This window comes from Bombus pascuorum, chromosome 6 (assembly GCF_905332965.1).
Source record: "Bombus pascuorum chromosome 6, iyBomPasc1.1, whole genome shotgun sequence".
In the NCBI taxonomy this organism is placed as follows: Eukaryota; Metazoa; Arthropoda; class Insecta; order Hymenoptera; family Apidae; genus Bombus; species Bombus pascuorum.
Window position 1 is genome coordinate 175,990 of NC_083493.1, and position 16,871 is coordinate 192,860.

Genomic DNA, 16,871 nt, shown 5'->3' on the forward strand with positions numbered 1-16,871 from the left:
ATGTATATAGGTATTATATGTTATTATTTTCATAAATTATCTACATGATATATATGTATATACGTATTATATATGCGGCGGATTCGGGAATTTAAAACTGATTAATAAATTGAAAAAAAAGCTAGTAGAATTTAGAATTACATATATAAATAATGTTTTCACAATCACATTTATTATCGATTTTTAACGTTTTTATGTGTCCTGTATATGGAACTATGCTGCTTACGGAGCAAATCAGTTTGTTTTACTTGACTCATATTCAAAGAAAAGAATACCGTCGTAACAATCACACGTGTCATATTAGTCGTTGTTATTTTTATGTAGAACAATATGACATTGAACACTAACATATACAGACATATAAATATGTGTATTATGTAATAAGTAATATAAGGTATCGATATCGTAGAAACCAATGTACTTACTTTTTTCTTTCATGATCACGGTGATATCCCACGGGACAGTTTATTTTATTGCAACGATAACCACCTCTAGTGTTGTGACAAATTTCATCTGCTGCTCTACAAACAGGTCCTGCCTGACACTCGTCGATATCTTGGAAAAGGTAACGAAGAATTAAATTTAAAGGAAATGACAAAAGTCACGTGTGTTATCAATTTTATCATCAAAAGAAAGTCAAGGACAGACGAAACAACTTGAGATTCAACTAATGACACACATTTTCGATGACTAGGTCAAGTACAGATTATAAGTACATAACAATGAGATAATGGAGGTAGAACACGCTTTAATAAACGACCTCGAGAGTTCTCATCGAGCACACAATACGTTTTACTGGCCGAACCTTTAGCAGTTAAGGATGAAAATTTTTACATAATGTAATTTAACAATTTGAAGATAACAACAAGCATACCTTCGCAAGTACGGCCGTTAAGTCCGAGTTTGTAACCATCTGGACATTTACAAGCATAACTTCCTGGTGTATTTTCACAAATTCCTACACACAAGTTGTTATTTTTGAACTCTGTACATTCATCGACGTCTGTGCAAGAACGATTATCAGCGTTTAACCTGAATCCGGGTTTACAGGCACATCTGTAATTACCCCACACGTTGAAACACATATGTTGACACAAACCAGGGGTCCTTTGGCACTCGTCAATATCCTAAAATTTTTAGAGATTTCATCATCTTATTAACAATAATTAATAATAAAACTTTAACTTTAACTTTCCCCAATAAGTAAGAGGATGAATGAATAAAATTACGCTGTTCCTTTATTTTAACAAAAGATACGAATGAATAAAAAAATTCTTTTCTATTATCAACATAAACCAATTATCGTTTTTCAATATATATGATCACATCTTACGAGCAGGCCGTAACTTACTGATTCACTCACGTATTTAAATCATAATTAATTATAAATAATCATTTTAAATGATAAAACGTAATAGCTAGGAAAAACAAACATGTAAAAAGTGAAATTGGAAATAAAATTAATGGAATAACTCACTTGACAATTACCGCCAGCAAAACCACCAATATTTTCAAAACCACTTTCGCAGTTACATCGAAAAGAACCGACGGTATTTTCGCATTGACTGTTTGGTCCACACACATTATAAAGACTGCATTCGTCGATATCAACACAGTCTTTATTCGGTCCAGCAACGTGTCCTGGTGGACAAGTGCAAACATAACCACCTACTCTATTTTCACATGTTTGATCCGGAGTACATTCGTGAGTACCATTCGCGCATTCATCTATGTCAACACAATATTGCCCTGACGTTGGATCCAGAGTAAACCCATTACTGCATATTACTTTCAATACACACCTGAAATTTTAATATTAAACAATTATTGAGGAATTGAACTCAAAACTGCAGCACAGTTCTACGTTCTAAATTGTATATTACGTATTAAAATAATTTGCTAAATTGTAAAAAATAGATCGACCAACGTATCGATGTACCTATAAGATCCAAGAGTGTTGATACATCGCATTGTTCTGCCACAAATATTCGGATTTTTCTGACATTCGTCTATATCCACGCATTTTCCTCCAGAACCAGCCTCAAACCCACGTAGACAACTATACGTTCCCTTTCCCAGGGTAGTTAATGAAGTAGGAGTAATGGCTGCAGATATGGATGTGGATACGGATGTTGATTTACTGGTCGTGGTTGTCATTAATGTCGTTGGAATATCAATACGAGCTTGTGGTCCCGGCATACGTGGGTTACGGTCACATCGATAAGAGCCAAGTGTGTTCCTGCATTGATAACCAGGTCCACAGTCGTGTGTACCGAGTAGACACTCGTCGTCGTCTTCGCAGATCTCAGTGGCGGCATTCAGAGTATATCCTGTACCACAAGATAGATATCGAGTGCAAGTGTAGCTACCTATAGTATTATCGCACCTTTGACCTTGCAAACAACTATCTTCCTGTAACAAAATTTTCACATCTATTGTCACATCTATTGTCTATTTAAATCTGATTTTCATCAAATTGTTTAATTTAGAATAATCTCAATTGAAAATAACTATTTTTCTTGACTTTTCTTGATTTTTGACAATAACGATTATCTGTGACATTGTCTAAAGAAAAATGATGAACATGCCCCAAAATTTTGCGTCGACTTGTAACATGTAATGAAGTGAGTGAAATGATTATAAAAATGAAAAACACATTGAAAAACACTTCTTTAAGAAACATACTGATAGCTTTTTGATACAACTTTCTTAACGCAATATCGAATATAAATTGAAGATATCATTAAGCAATTCTTTTTTATCGTACAAAGAATAAGTTATTCATATTGAAGGCGAATAAAAACTCGTAAAATGCATATGCTGATGTTGAATATAAGTTTTAGTTCTATAATTCTATAAATCTTCCATAAAACTTATAAACTTAATACAATCGTTAATATAATCGTCGGAAATATGTATTTTACCTGCGTTTGACATTCGTTAATGTCCACACAGGCTTGAGTTAAATTCTCACGCCTAAAACCAATTCTGCATTCGCACATGTAGCTTCCCATGGTATTAATGCAGTCCTCGTTGCTACTACACGCATCATCTATTTCCCTACATTCGTCGATGTCGACACAACGATTCTTAACGAATTTCGTTCCAGGGATACACTTTTTGTTTGATGGTGCTGGTAAGGCTGTCGTAGGCGGTTTCCTGATTCTCGGCTTCGGAGGTGTTGCGCAACTATAACCACCCGGTTGATTATAGCAAACTTCACCTACGCAAGAGTCCAAACCTTCCGCGCATTCGTCGATATCTATCAAATACGATAATTTATCTCTCATCAATAATTTGTTCGAAAGATTCAAAATATTTAACGCTTTTGCAATAAAACTGTCAATGAAGTTGAATAATAATTGTTATTTTTCTATTTATTTATAATTCTAACACGTTAATAATAAGTAAGTAGTAAATAATTACTATAACTGTACAATATAGTTATTGTTAGGTTACTTTGGCATGAAAATAAAGTTTTAATAACAATGATCATTTAAAATAAACTATTTGTAAGTATGTTGTTCTTTACATACGAATCCATGGCAAATTATATAACGCGACAATTGTTAAAAAAATTACTTTTACTGTAATACCTATTAAGTATATTAAATGACCATTATAATACATGCTACATGCTACATGCTTTCACTTCGTGTTTAGTCAAGAAATTTAACAAATTGATGTTAATTATAAGTAAATAAAATGGAATTGATCATTGATGGAATTTTATCGCAATCTTATAACACTTGCACACATAAAACGAGCAATAACAAAACATATCACGAGTTACTATACTATATTATATTACAAAAATAATATACACATTATAACAAAAATGAGCTTAAATCGTACACTATGCTTCACATGCAATAAGCGAACAAGGATACTGTTTTAAAATATTTCGTAATATATCAAACTTTCAACGTTCAATTCAAAACTTGTCAATTTCCATTCTGAAAAAAGTTATAAATCATTACAAATTAATTTATAAGTTATTCTATTAGTTTCATATGTTTAAAAGAATTTTTTTAATGAAAATTATGTACAAATTAATTTTTGTTTTATGTGGAGAGAGAGAGAGAGAGAGAGAGAGAGAGAGAGAGAGAGAGAGAGAGAGGGAGAGGGAGAGAATATTATAGTACTTTAACAACAATTTTAAGTAAATTCAATTCGAAAATTAAAATGTAATAAAATATACCTGTGCACCTTCTTAGTCGAGGATGATATCTGAAGCCGGAAGGACAAGCAGGTTTCTGACGTTGACGCTGCTCAAACGATGTAGGTCTTTCACATCTAAACACATTACGATACGGATACTATTTATTAATTTTATAGAATTATTTAACCATTATGTGCTTAAGTAAATTCCTCGATTACATAACGCTCATATTATATAATAAAATCATGTAAATAACAAAGAAAATTCGCTAAAAATTTTAAAGCACTTTGTAAGATCGTGCGCATTTGTATACGTTTGTTAATAGATACATATTATTCACAAAAATTATTTAATTTCTATTAACTAAAAAACTAGAAAATAATGGTGACTATGTTGCAGATTCAAATACATTTTAATTTCTTTTTTTCCTGATGTAATGCTGTAAAACTTAAAATTCAAAATATTAAGTTAATAATGTAGACCTGTAAGTTCCAGGTAGATTGAAGCATTTTTCAAAAAGTTTAGTATCACATTTGTATTGGCCACGAACGCATTCGTCGATATCTTCGCATCGTTTAGTAGTTAAGGAATATTGATAACCCGATGGACAAGACGGTAATCTAGTCAAACATTCGAAGCTGCCGTTTTTATTGACACAATACTCGTGTAATTCTAATCGACAAGTGTGCAGATTTTCCAAGCACTCGTCGATATCGACGCAGCTGCCATTGAAAGATCGATTGTAACCGGTGCTGCAGGGCGGAATTAACTCGCACAAAAAGGAACCGTTTGTGTTAACGCATTTATGAGTGCCCTGTGGACAATCGTGTCTGCCTAAAAGACACTCATCGACATCTTGACAACCCTTTGTCGCTGTATTAAAATACCAGCCAGTGGTACATAGTGGCAAGCACATAAAACTGCCTGGGCTATTATGGCATTGCTCGTAGTCTCGACAACTCAGACGTGCTGCGCACTCATCAATATCCACACATTCTCCGCTTTTTATATCTCTAGCATATCCGAGTTTACACGGTTCCGAAAATACGTGACCATCCATATTCTACAAAATAAATTACATGGATATTTTTTAAGAGTTTAGATCGTTTAAACTGTGAAAGGAAAATAATTAAATTTAATATAAAATAAATTTTGAATTTATAATAAAATAGAGAAGCAATATATTTATTTATTTTATTTTATATATTAATCAATACCTGCATTATATAGTTCTTCTTAATATCTAATAGCCTGTTAATTGTTGTTGAACTTGTTGTTGTTGTTGTTGTTGTAAATGATTCACAGATATAAGAACCGTTCGTATTAACACAAAACTGAGTCGATACATTACAAGAATGTAATCCAAGTGCACACTCGTTTATATCTTGACAAGATTCTTTACTCGAGTAATAACTATTGTTATACAACTGAAAGCCAGGCGGACATACTGGAGAACATCTATATCCACCTTCGAAATTTATACATTGTTCACCGATTCCACAATTTGATAAACCAGTGCTACATTCATCGACATCTGCCGAAAGAAGAAATGATAAAAAAGTTAAAAACAATCAATTAAGTTTAATATAATACAACATGATATAATATGATATAATATGATATAATATAATATATATAATAGAGATAACACTAATTTTTTATCGAATGGAACGTTATTAATTATTTTAATGAAAATGTTCACATGAAAAAATACATAAGTAAATAAACAAAATTTTAATACTCTTATACCGATACAATCTAGACTTCGTTGATCAAATATGAAACCTCTGTCGCAATTCCTTGTTTCATTAACAATTGGAAAGATTGAACTTAGTAATTTATGTTCCCTTTTATAGGGATAAGCATGAATATCTTCAACCTTTCCACGTAAATTCGCATCTTGGTGACGTAATAGTTCGCATCTAATTAAATGAAATATAATAAAAATATGTTCGCATATCGATGATTAATATTATTAATTGCTACATAAAATTTTTATATGAAACCATCCATTAAAAAACGTACCTATAACTACCTATGTCATTAACACATTGTTCTGTATTTTCACACGAATGCAATTGTTCTTTACATTCGTCCACATCGATACATGCTTCCCTGGAATCATTTATCGGCTTATATCCCGCAGGACAAATCAATGGCTTATCATTTGAAAACGGAGATTCAGAATGATTCAGAGACAAGCATTCGTAACCACCTACCATATTTTTGCAGGTGGTATTTGAACTTGGACAAGGATTATCAGAGCCAGAACATTCATCCACATCTACAAATGTAATACATATATATGAACAGAATAAATAAAAGGGTGCAATAGTTTATAATAACAATTATATTTTAATAGTAGTCTTTAATAGAATCATCGCGTTTTAATTTTTCGATTAAAATTCCAAAAATTGTATGGAATGGTTATTTCATATTAGAAATAACATATCTATTTGGAAAGAGGATTAAGAAGATAAAGAAAATTGTCTAAATAAAGAAATGATAAAGTATTAAACAGATGTATAAATTCTTACTCACATGCAAGTAAGATACATGCTGAATCAACGAAAATTCACGTAATAGCGTTTGATGTAAAATATTTTCAAACATTCGATTAATTAGTGTTAAGATGTAAAAGAAAGTTTGTGCATGCACATATCTCATATTTATAGAAAGGCATAAAAATATCAAAGGAGAAACTTCCTGTTGATGTAATAAATAGCCTATCATTAGAAATATCAAACAAGTAAAACATATTCGATTGAATAATAATCACATTAATAAATCATAGAATGCTTGAAAATAGTTACCTATGCAGGTACCCAAATTAACACTGTAAGTAAATCCTTCATCACATTTTACGTCACATTCGTAAGCACCATCGATATTACGACATTCTTCTGTACCTTCCAAACAGCTATGAATGCCTTCTACACATTCATTCACATCTATAAAAGGAGACAAGAGTAGGTTGATATCTTTCTTTTTTATTACAAAGAAATCACAAAAAGTGTCATTATAATAAGTTTCACCCTCACGTTTTCACATTTAAGTTGACATTTTAAATTATATAATAAATACCTTCGCATTGCTGTGACAATTTATTGAATTTAAATCCAGCGGGACATGATTTTATTCCCTTCATTTCTAGACAGCTAAAACTGCCTTGGGTGTTAACACAAAAATTTTTCTTTCCGGAGCATGGTTTCGATAATACAAGACACTCATCGATATCTGAAAAACAACATTGAAATTTAATAATATAAGTCCACAAAATAGTATTTTATATAAAATATCAATTTACAAATGCTAACATAGATATAACATGTTTTTTGCCGTAATAAAAAATTGCAAAGATAATCTAAATTCTCGTTGATCTGATGTAACTCAAATTTTTGAAATTTAATTAATATTGTTACAGATGAATAACATTATTTCAATTCTACCAAACGGAAACAAAGGTTTCCTTATCCAAAATTTGTTTTTATCTAAATTTTATCAGAATTTATCTAAACAATGAGACACAGCCGCGATTATGCTAAGATATCAGTTCCGATAAACATCTGGTGGATACCGTTCTTGGAAATCTATACATTTTCTATATTCGTACAATAAACTTCTTAAACCACCTTGGCCACGTAGAGTTTCGAGATTTTCACAGTATATGTATAAGGAGGCGAAAAATTGTGCTTCTTGGACAGAACGATTACGAAAAGTGTCATCGTGTTGCTTCGCAACATGTTCGTTAAGAGCTAATATAGTGGAATCGGTTTAAAGTTCCCTTTCGATCAACGTTAACCCTTGGGCATCCGTAAGACGGTCTAAATACTCTACTTCTGTGCGGTATTTCTGCAAGCTATTCTTTGTCTTCGCTTATTTGCGACATATCCACTTGTAACGTAACAATCTCTTGAATGCAATACATATACCTGTGCTATATAAATTAATGCATAAAATAATTTAACCGAATTATTTAAACCTTAACATTCAAGTTCACAATCCTGTATAGCGTACAATGTACAACATAGTGGAACGTACTTACATTTTACTAATCAAAGTTACACGAAGCCTTACTAACATTTTCTCCGACTCCCTGATTTTCCATCGGGTTCGTTCACACGTCTCAGTACAGAACAAATTTTTCCAAGCTAGTGGCTCCTCGATTTCCCATGGGATTCGTCAATGAAAATTAAACCTCTCTTGTGACTCCCTGATCTCACATCAGATTCGTTTGCACTTTCTTCAATTTTCTAACACCACCTCGGCTTTGATTTCGCATCGAATTCGTCTGCAACCTTTTTGCCTTTAACTCCCCGATTTCGCATTGGGCTTGTTCATAAAATTGCATCCTTCTGCGACCCACTGACTTAGCGTCAAGTTCGTCCTTGCAAACAATAATCCTGGCGGCTACCTGAACTCGCGTCAGCTCCGTTCATACACTTGTTACACTTGTTACACGTATTCCCACGAAATACCCTCGCGTTGCTCGAAATCCCGACTCGTAGTGATATAATAAAAATTAAATTATGACTGCAAAACATTAATTGAAAAATCAAAAATCGACGAAATAAATAAAAATTAAATTCTTCAACGTACTGTTATACACAGTTCGGAAAGATTAGGGACCCAAAAACAACAGAAACACTTCATATCGTAGTATCAGCATCGGCACTTGGGCACATTTTTAACCTCGTTTCAAAGCATTGTGTTAAGTAGCATTCCGCAAGGCTAGCAGAACTTCGTTTCTGATGTCAGCCGCTGTCTCAAAACACATACCAAACACGGATATAAAAACTATCGAGTGATCGCCGGAAAGAGTTCATTCATAAATCGTCAAACATCATGTAATTCATATTCATCAAATATAATAGAGTATATAACTTGTATATTGTTTATCAAGGACCGAATTTGTTAAGAATATACATCTAAAAGCCCAAAACCTTTGCCTTCGTAAACCTGAACGGTATCCGGATGTCGAACAACTTTTCTAGGAAATTTTATCGATTCCTTGAGAGAAATTTTCAAATTCTCCAACCCTAACTCAGTTGGGAAGCTGCGCCATAACAGTACCTATGATACTTGGTAATTGTTTTACAGCAATAAAATGCTTGATCCTCAAATGTTTCAAGTACTTTAAATGTAAGATAAATTAAATAAATTCTAAAATCTACATATATACTTACTGTAGATTGCCAGCTACAAAAAACTTTAAAAAAGGATAATATCTTCTCACAAACAATTTATAGAACATTTACTTCTATAATTACCGTCACTAGTAACTGCATAAATACGATTAACGTCCGATATAGACGAAAGACTTCTTTGTGTATGTATAGAATATCATACTTCATTTATTAATATTATAATAGTAAAGTAATTAAAAAAGAATTTGTTATGTATTTTGATATTTTAATTTTAAAATGATATGCCAGTAAAAGAACGCTAGGAATAATAACTTATGGCTTGTATAACAGTATTAAAACTAAAATCAATGATACTTATTAAAGTAATTTCAAGCACATTTCTATGTATAGAAAATTTTACCATATACTTTATAAATCCGAGAAGTACATTATCTTCGCGTATATTACTTTATTAAAACAAAAAAAACCATACACACTCATATACAGAAATCACTTAGATACGTAAAATATATCCTTTGTAATTCTGAATAGGTTAAATAATATACTTATGTATGCATATATATACATACATACATTATATATATATATATATATACAGGGTGTCCCACACAACTGGAACAGGCCGTATCTCCTAAACGGTTAGGGATAGAAGATGTCATAAGTGGAAGTTAAATAGTAACAGGCGATGCATAATATACAACTAATTTTATGCACTTTTATGCATCGACGCATCAGAAAAATGCAACTGCACTATTTTTTAAAGTAGAAACCTATATTTTTGAACTGCAATCGATGCAGTTCCTTGTGTTCTACATAAAAGTACTAACATACTTATGCCCTAAACTTATTCATTAGGAGATTATCGAAGCTAAAAGTTTTCTGAATTATTTCAACCTTGTAATGGAACATAACGTAGATACTCTGGAACACTTGCCGAGAGACTATATATATAAATTATTTATACGTATATATCCAATCCAAAAGATTTAATATGTAAATTAGATATATTGAAAATAGATATTATAAAATAAATAATTGAAAATTTGCTCTTAAACAATTAGAAAATGAAATAGATTCAAACCTGTACAAAAACCTGTAGCGGCTTCCCACTGGTATCCAGGAGGACAAGTATCCTCTTCGTATTCAAGTTTATGTTTGGACGTGCACGTGTAAGATCCTATATTATTCTCGCAGTGACCAGGGCATGCTCCTTTTTCTATACACTCGTTCACGTCTAAGCGATGGGACACACAATGCCAACAAAAGTAAGCAAGAACACAAGCGAAATTGCAGTGCATCATTACAAAAAGAAAATAAAGCTCATATCATTAAGCAAACATAAAATATGCTTGGAAGTGAATTTAGAACTCATAAAACATTAAGAACTTAACGTCAAAGGATATAAAATGAATTATTACTTACTACAGATTAATTAAATATTCAAATTTAATTTCGAAAAATGTATTACCATGTATATATTATATGTATTACATTTATTTACATTGTAATACATATTATATGTATTACATGTATGCACATACAATATATATATATATATATATATAACATAAAACATAAAATATGCTTGAATATGCTAAAATATATATATATATATATATTTATATATTTATTTATTTATAAATTAGCTTATAATATATATATATTATTTGATAATATAAATTAACTTATATATATATATATATATATATTATATATATATATATATTATATATATATTATATATATATATATATTATATATATATTATATATATATATATATATATATTATATAACTTATAATATGAATTAACATAAAAATAATTCACTGTTAATATGGTTAGTTTGAATTCTCTTTATTGACATTTGAGAAATATTAATAATAATAGTTTGATTTGAATATCTCTCTCATACTCACCGTCACACACTTGATTGGTAGCATTGTAACGATAACCAGTGGGACAAAGAGATGAAAACTCCTTATCATCCTCAGGAATTGTACTTTTGTTTTCTGATAATTTAGGTAAACAAGAACGTTTATCCTTCGCCAGTACGTAATCGGGATTGCAGCTACACGTAACTGCAACTCCATTGTCCGTGCAGCGTTGCTCACATGGATTGCTCGATTTGCATCTAGATCATATACGATTGCACAATGACATAGTATAATCGAACAACAAAAATATGCTGTTTTCTTGTAAAATATTCGATAAATGAATTAATATTTTGGAAGATCGGTGTTAGGACAATTGTTTGAGCAATTGTAAACATACATATATATTTGGATTTAGATTTGGATTTGGATTTAATAATGATACAATTATTTTATATCGGGTTGCTATAGATAGTACTGAAACGAATGGTAAATTAATTTTATAAATTCAGTAGATATTATATAATAATTTTAACGCTAAATATTTATCAAAATGAACAATGTTATAAAATTTGCAGAAGTAAAATATAATATATGTATATATACAAATATCTTATAAAGCTTTTATACCTGTCAGTAGGTAAGTCTTGACTACAAGTTTTTCCATCTTCTAGTAGAGTAAAGCCTTCGTAACATTTGCAATAATAAGATCCTGGCGTAGGGACACAAATGTCAGAACACAATAATCCTTTCATAAGTTGACAGATGTCATCTAATGCTGTAAATTAATGTTACGACGTTGAATTTCTGTTATGATCGTTGTTATATTAATTTTAAGTTGACTGGCAAATAATGTCGAATTTTTTATTTATAATTTTATTTCTTTATTTCTCAATCACATATTATACGTGATTTCATCTAATTGTTTTCCTATGCTGCAAAGATTTGAATATATCTTTCTAAGTGAATCGTTGATTTATCTTCGAGATGGTAATTTCAAAACATTTCCACATATGAATACTTGGTACTAATTTTTAATCACACAACAATTTTCTTGTTACTTCCTTAAAATACTTTTATAGGATACGGTTATAATAAATTTCTCCGCCGCAAGTGATAGCAAAAACAGCAAAACTCTTTTTGTGATACAATCACTTAAGGGACTCTCAATGTAAGATAATAAAAAATTACCTTGTAAACAAATAAAATATGGACATAGAAGATAAGATATTTTGGAATAGAGATCTTCAGCAGTATTTTCCAATCATTTTAATGATTGATGATGGGCTTTCATAATGTAGAAACTAAATATAAAGACATGATCGATTTTGGAGTTTTAGGACTTTATTGAATATTTCTACTTACGAGGTGTAGGTAGCGATGGGGAAAAAGACGTCGAGGTCAATGTTTCAGTAGATAATGAAGAAGTCGATGTTGATGGAAATGAAGTTGATTCAGTATCGGTAGTCTCACTGAACGACGTTGCCTTTGTAAGATCTGTGGTAGAAGTTGATGTACTCGGTGACGCTTCGTAACAACATTCCAAAAATGCAGGATCCCATGGATTCCCAAATGTAAATTTCTTAAAAGCGCATCCTTGTCCCATAGATCCAGTTAAAATACCTTTGATGGAATTTCAAAATTAATGAAAAATGATTAATGAAGAAAAATAATGGCAAAATAAAAAAACACTGGTTCTAATGTGGATTATTAAATTATAACTTTGACACCGTTATTTAAATTATTATATTTTTTTTCACTAATTATGTGATACTGTTTCAATATGGATCAATATACCTAAAAAAAAATGATTAGTAGATCTAATAACGATATGATCAAAATAAGTATGTAGTCAATATTATTATGGCGCATCTCAAGATGTGAAATATTAAAATTGAGAAAAATAAAGTCATAGTTAAAAAAGTACTTTTTTCTTTATTAAAAGTTTTTGCTGTTATTATTCATAATATACCTCGCATATAAAAAAGTAAATAAAAAATAAAGAGACGTAAATATCAAAAAATTATATGAATATGTAAATTACCCAGTTTACAAGCTTCGCAACAGTCACGGTGATAATCACCCGGCCCTGAACGTTTACTTTTGGTATCAGAAACACACGCTAAACCAGCATGCGCATCTAATTTTCCTTTCTTGCATTGTTCCTCGTGATATGCTCTCACGCAACAGATGTCCACAGCCTCTAAGCAAAGACCTTGTTCGACTGTCGGCACTCCAGACACCGGCCCTGTGAACCTTTCACACCTTAGGCCTTCCAAAGCCCACGAAGTACCAAGCCCACAGCATTTTTCAAATTCTGCTTCCATCCTAGCTTCGCTGAACAACGCCTCTGTTACACAAACAAAATATACTTCTCTTAACAAATCTCTCTAATAACAATTATATTGGTCTTTATAATTCTTTCTTCTTCATAACTTGAACCTTTTTTTCATTTTCCTTGAGAATATAAATGACTTCACCAAATGTTCACGTTGTATTATATTATGACAACTGTTTCCGTCGATAAAACAATTAAGGCATCAGAAACCTTAATACTTTTAATCTCAAACATTTAACAAATTTTTCCTGAAATAACTGAAAATCCCGCTTTGATCGTCATTTTTGAAACCATTATGAATGGAAATAAGTGTAAAGTATAAAAAATAATTATTTTTTACGATAAACTTATGACGTAAAATTATATCTTATTTGTCTATCGTTTTCACAAACTCTCGACAGAATTTAAGTCTATTGTGAAGTCGTAAAATCCTTCCTGACGCTGCCGCATGTACAGCGATAAGAAGAACAATTGTAGATAGATAACTATTTCTTACCAATCTTTGTTATTTAATGTTTACTCGTAATTCGTTTCATATGATATATTACATTTAGTTTGTTATGCAAAAAATACCTCAACTGATGATATTCCACATCTATTCGTATATACATATGTATAAGTTTTATTTAAAACTTACCTACTAATATAATTTTATACTAAACTAAACTAAAGCTAACCAGGTTTCATCTATGTGCTTATCATATTCATACAACAATACTTTTGTTTTTAAATAAAAGATTTTAAATGTAGATCTTAAATGATTAGATTGAATAATATGATATGCTTGATATACTCGTAGATATGTATAATGTAATATAGGGTACTCTCTATTTAACTCCATTGTATCTTTAAACGAATTCAATCATATGAGTCATACGAATTAATTTTTTCAGATATAATATATTTTCATTATATTATTAATAAAGAGTTAACAATATAATCCTATATAATCCTATATAATATTGCTATTAGTTTATTACGATTATAGTTCGAATTTGCTGTCATTATTACAGATTACAGTGACATCACAATTGCACAATTCTAATAAATTTTCTAATATTGAAAATTTCTTAACATTTTCAATGGACAGTCAATAGTTTACTTCATTTAATTATCAACTTTCTAGACGTTACACTGTACATATGTATACATATGTATACGAGCATCTGACTTTATACGAAAATTCTTTACTATTAAAATGCGCTGTGAATTTTAACATTTGATATTAGAAAATATCAACAAATACAAAATAAATACAAGGAAATATTAATTTATCGTTCATTTCTTCGTTCAAAGTAATTAATATTGTTGTAGTATTATATTCCTTATTTTCTTATAAGGAGAGATATACCTACATTATTTTCGCTTGGATATATTTTTATATTCTATGCATTACTATGCAGTGGTAAAAGCAATTCTTGTTGCAGTGTTTAAATAATAATTAAATAATAATAAATCAATGAAGACCATATATAATGAGTAATAACAAAACCATAATTTGTTTAATGATAAGAATGGAACTAGTGCATACGTATGTTTCCTTGTTATTTCATTGGAAAACTACGCAACCCTTTCTGACTTTATATTATAACAACTTTCTGACTTCTGACACATCTTTACGATTTTTTTTTTTTATTATTATTATTTAATTTGTACTTTGCAATTTGTCCAGTTGGACATTCGGTAAATTTTTCTAGCTTAGCGATATTTGACACAAACTACATAGTTATATAAATTCCGAATTCAATCCAGAAAAAGATTCTTATCTTTATTTAAGCGTTTTAGAGTTGTTTATATGGATAATATTTATTTCGAATAGGACAAAATATGTTTAAAAAATAATTATGTTCTATTGTTAAAAACATTCATCTTTCATTTATAAATATGATAGATTCTAAACTATGCAAGTAGTTACTATTCGTTTATTATTTACTCTCGAACCCGGAACTACGTGTCCCTCTACTCTTAAGTATTCATTCTATTTAATTTCCCTATCCTTTCTCATCGTTAATATTACCATGAACATCTCTAAACTGTAAACTATCCATCCTAAAAATCTACCGAACGTTACTTTACGCGTGTCAACTTCATATCAATTCACTTACCAATTCTAAGAAAGCGATCTCTCTAACGCGTATTCAGTTTGTCATCTCTCTACGAACAAGGAATCTAATATTTAAATAAATAGAATTTACTTAATTTCTTTTTCCATAATTGACAATTAGCTGGATTAAAACATACTTATTAGGCATATTAAATAGCTCAAAGATTAATATTCTTCAAGATTAAGATATTGTTTTAATCAGAATATCAGGCTGAACATTTTGATGCACATACATCATAGTCATGACCCATTTTATCCCATTATGTATTTATCATAGTCATCTAGTAAAATTGGAAGATTTGTCTTTATTCTCCGTTATCGATGAAAGAAGGCGTGTTTCACGAAATTTCTTTCCTTTTTATAAAATTTATAAAATAAATAGAAAACAACATCTGCCTGAATGATAAACAAGGAATCCTCTAAGTTCTTCGTTTCTTCCTTTCTAGCTATAAATCATTAAAAGTATCGTTAAAAACATGATTCGAAGGAAAAATGTATGATTAATAGATTTAGATTATCTAATCGTTTACGTTTTTAACAACTAGGTACATTCTTATCGTCATATTAAATAAAATGAAAACAACACAGCAGATAGAAAAAAATGCATTGTTTATGCTAGTAGTAAATGGAGCGAAAAAAAGATCTAAGTCTAGATAAAAAATTTACGTTTGAATGTAGGCTCTGCGCTATCGATTATTTCAATCATTATTTCGATCATCCAAAAACAAATCAATAATTAATGGAATAAAATCGATTTTAGAAATAAAAACTTATTTTCAAATAAAATTCTTAACATGAAAGATACCTCGCTTTTGTAGAGAAAATTGCTCCAACCGAATGACCAGAAGTAGAAAGAAAATCGCACATAGATCGACGAATCGCATCATCTTCTTAATTTCCCATAAAACGAACTGGTTTCCGCGTACAAATATCACAATCTTTCAAACTGTCAAGATCTTTTTCTTAATTTGTCTGTTTGTCGTTGCCAGTTTGAGTTTGAGTCGGAATCGTTGATTTGAAAGTGAAATATCGTTCTTCTTTGTTGTCGGATGCGTTCCGAGCAAACGCTCGACATGCATTAAAGCGTTCAGTTTGCCGGTAGCACGGTTTTCTCCTCTGCACCTTTCTATGTGCATCTCATTTCTTGAATTATCCCACTCTATCTTACGATACGATTCCTTTTCCCGTCTGCGCTCTGTCCCTGTTTCGTGTGCGCGCGCATAAATATCAGACTGATTTCGTCGTTAG

At 30.6% G+C, this 16,871-nt stretch overlaps 1 protein-coding gene across 2 annotated transcripts in view; it reads right to left on the reverse strand.

The window, feature by feature from the left end:
- The window catches only part of LOC132908324 (fibrillin-1-like), an 18,326-nt gene extending 1,455 nt beyond the window's left edge, over window positions 1-16,871 (reverse strand). Inside the window, exons 1-18 of one of the 2 annotated variants that reach the window (XM_060962248.1) lie at window positions 16,429-16,871; window positions 13,226-13,531; window positions 12,547-12,804; window positions 11,812-11,959; window positions 11,227-11,441; window positions 10,391-10,543; window positions 7,247-7,399; window positions 6,976-7,113; window positions 6,188-6,446; window positions 5,912-6,084; window positions 5,380-5,696; window positions 4,645-5,225; window positions 4,202-4,296; window positions 2,925-3,262; window positions 1,940-2,412; window positions 1,478-1,802; window positions 875-1,127; window positions 426-555 (exon numbers count right to left, since the gene is read on the reverse strand). In XM_060962248.1, the coding sequence (XP_060818231.1) occupies window positions 426-555; window positions 875-1,127; window positions 1,478-1,802; window positions 1,940-2,412; window positions 2,925-3,262; window positions 4,202-4,296; window positions 4,645-5,225; window positions 5,380-5,696; window positions 5,912-6,084; window positions 6,188-6,446; window positions 6,976-7,113; window positions 7,247-7,399; window positions 10,391-10,543; window positions 11,227-11,441; window positions 11,812-11,959; window positions 12,547-12,804; window positions 13,226-13,531; window positions 16,429-16,510 (4,397 nt within the window). In that variant the 5' untranslated portion in view covers window positions 16,511-16,871. The remainder of the gene's footprint in view (window positions 1-425; window positions 556-874; window positions 1,128-1,477; window positions 1,803-1,939; window positions 2,413-2,924; window positions 3,263-4,201; window positions 4,297-4,644; window positions 5,226-5,379; window positions 5,697-5,911; window positions 6,085-6,187; window positions 6,447-6,975; window positions 7,114-7,246; window positions 7,400-10,390; window positions 10,544-11,226; window positions 11,442-11,811; window positions 11,960-12,546; window positions 12,805-13,225; window positions 13,532-16,428) is intronic. The other variant, XM_060962249.1, reaches the window with a different exon arrangement.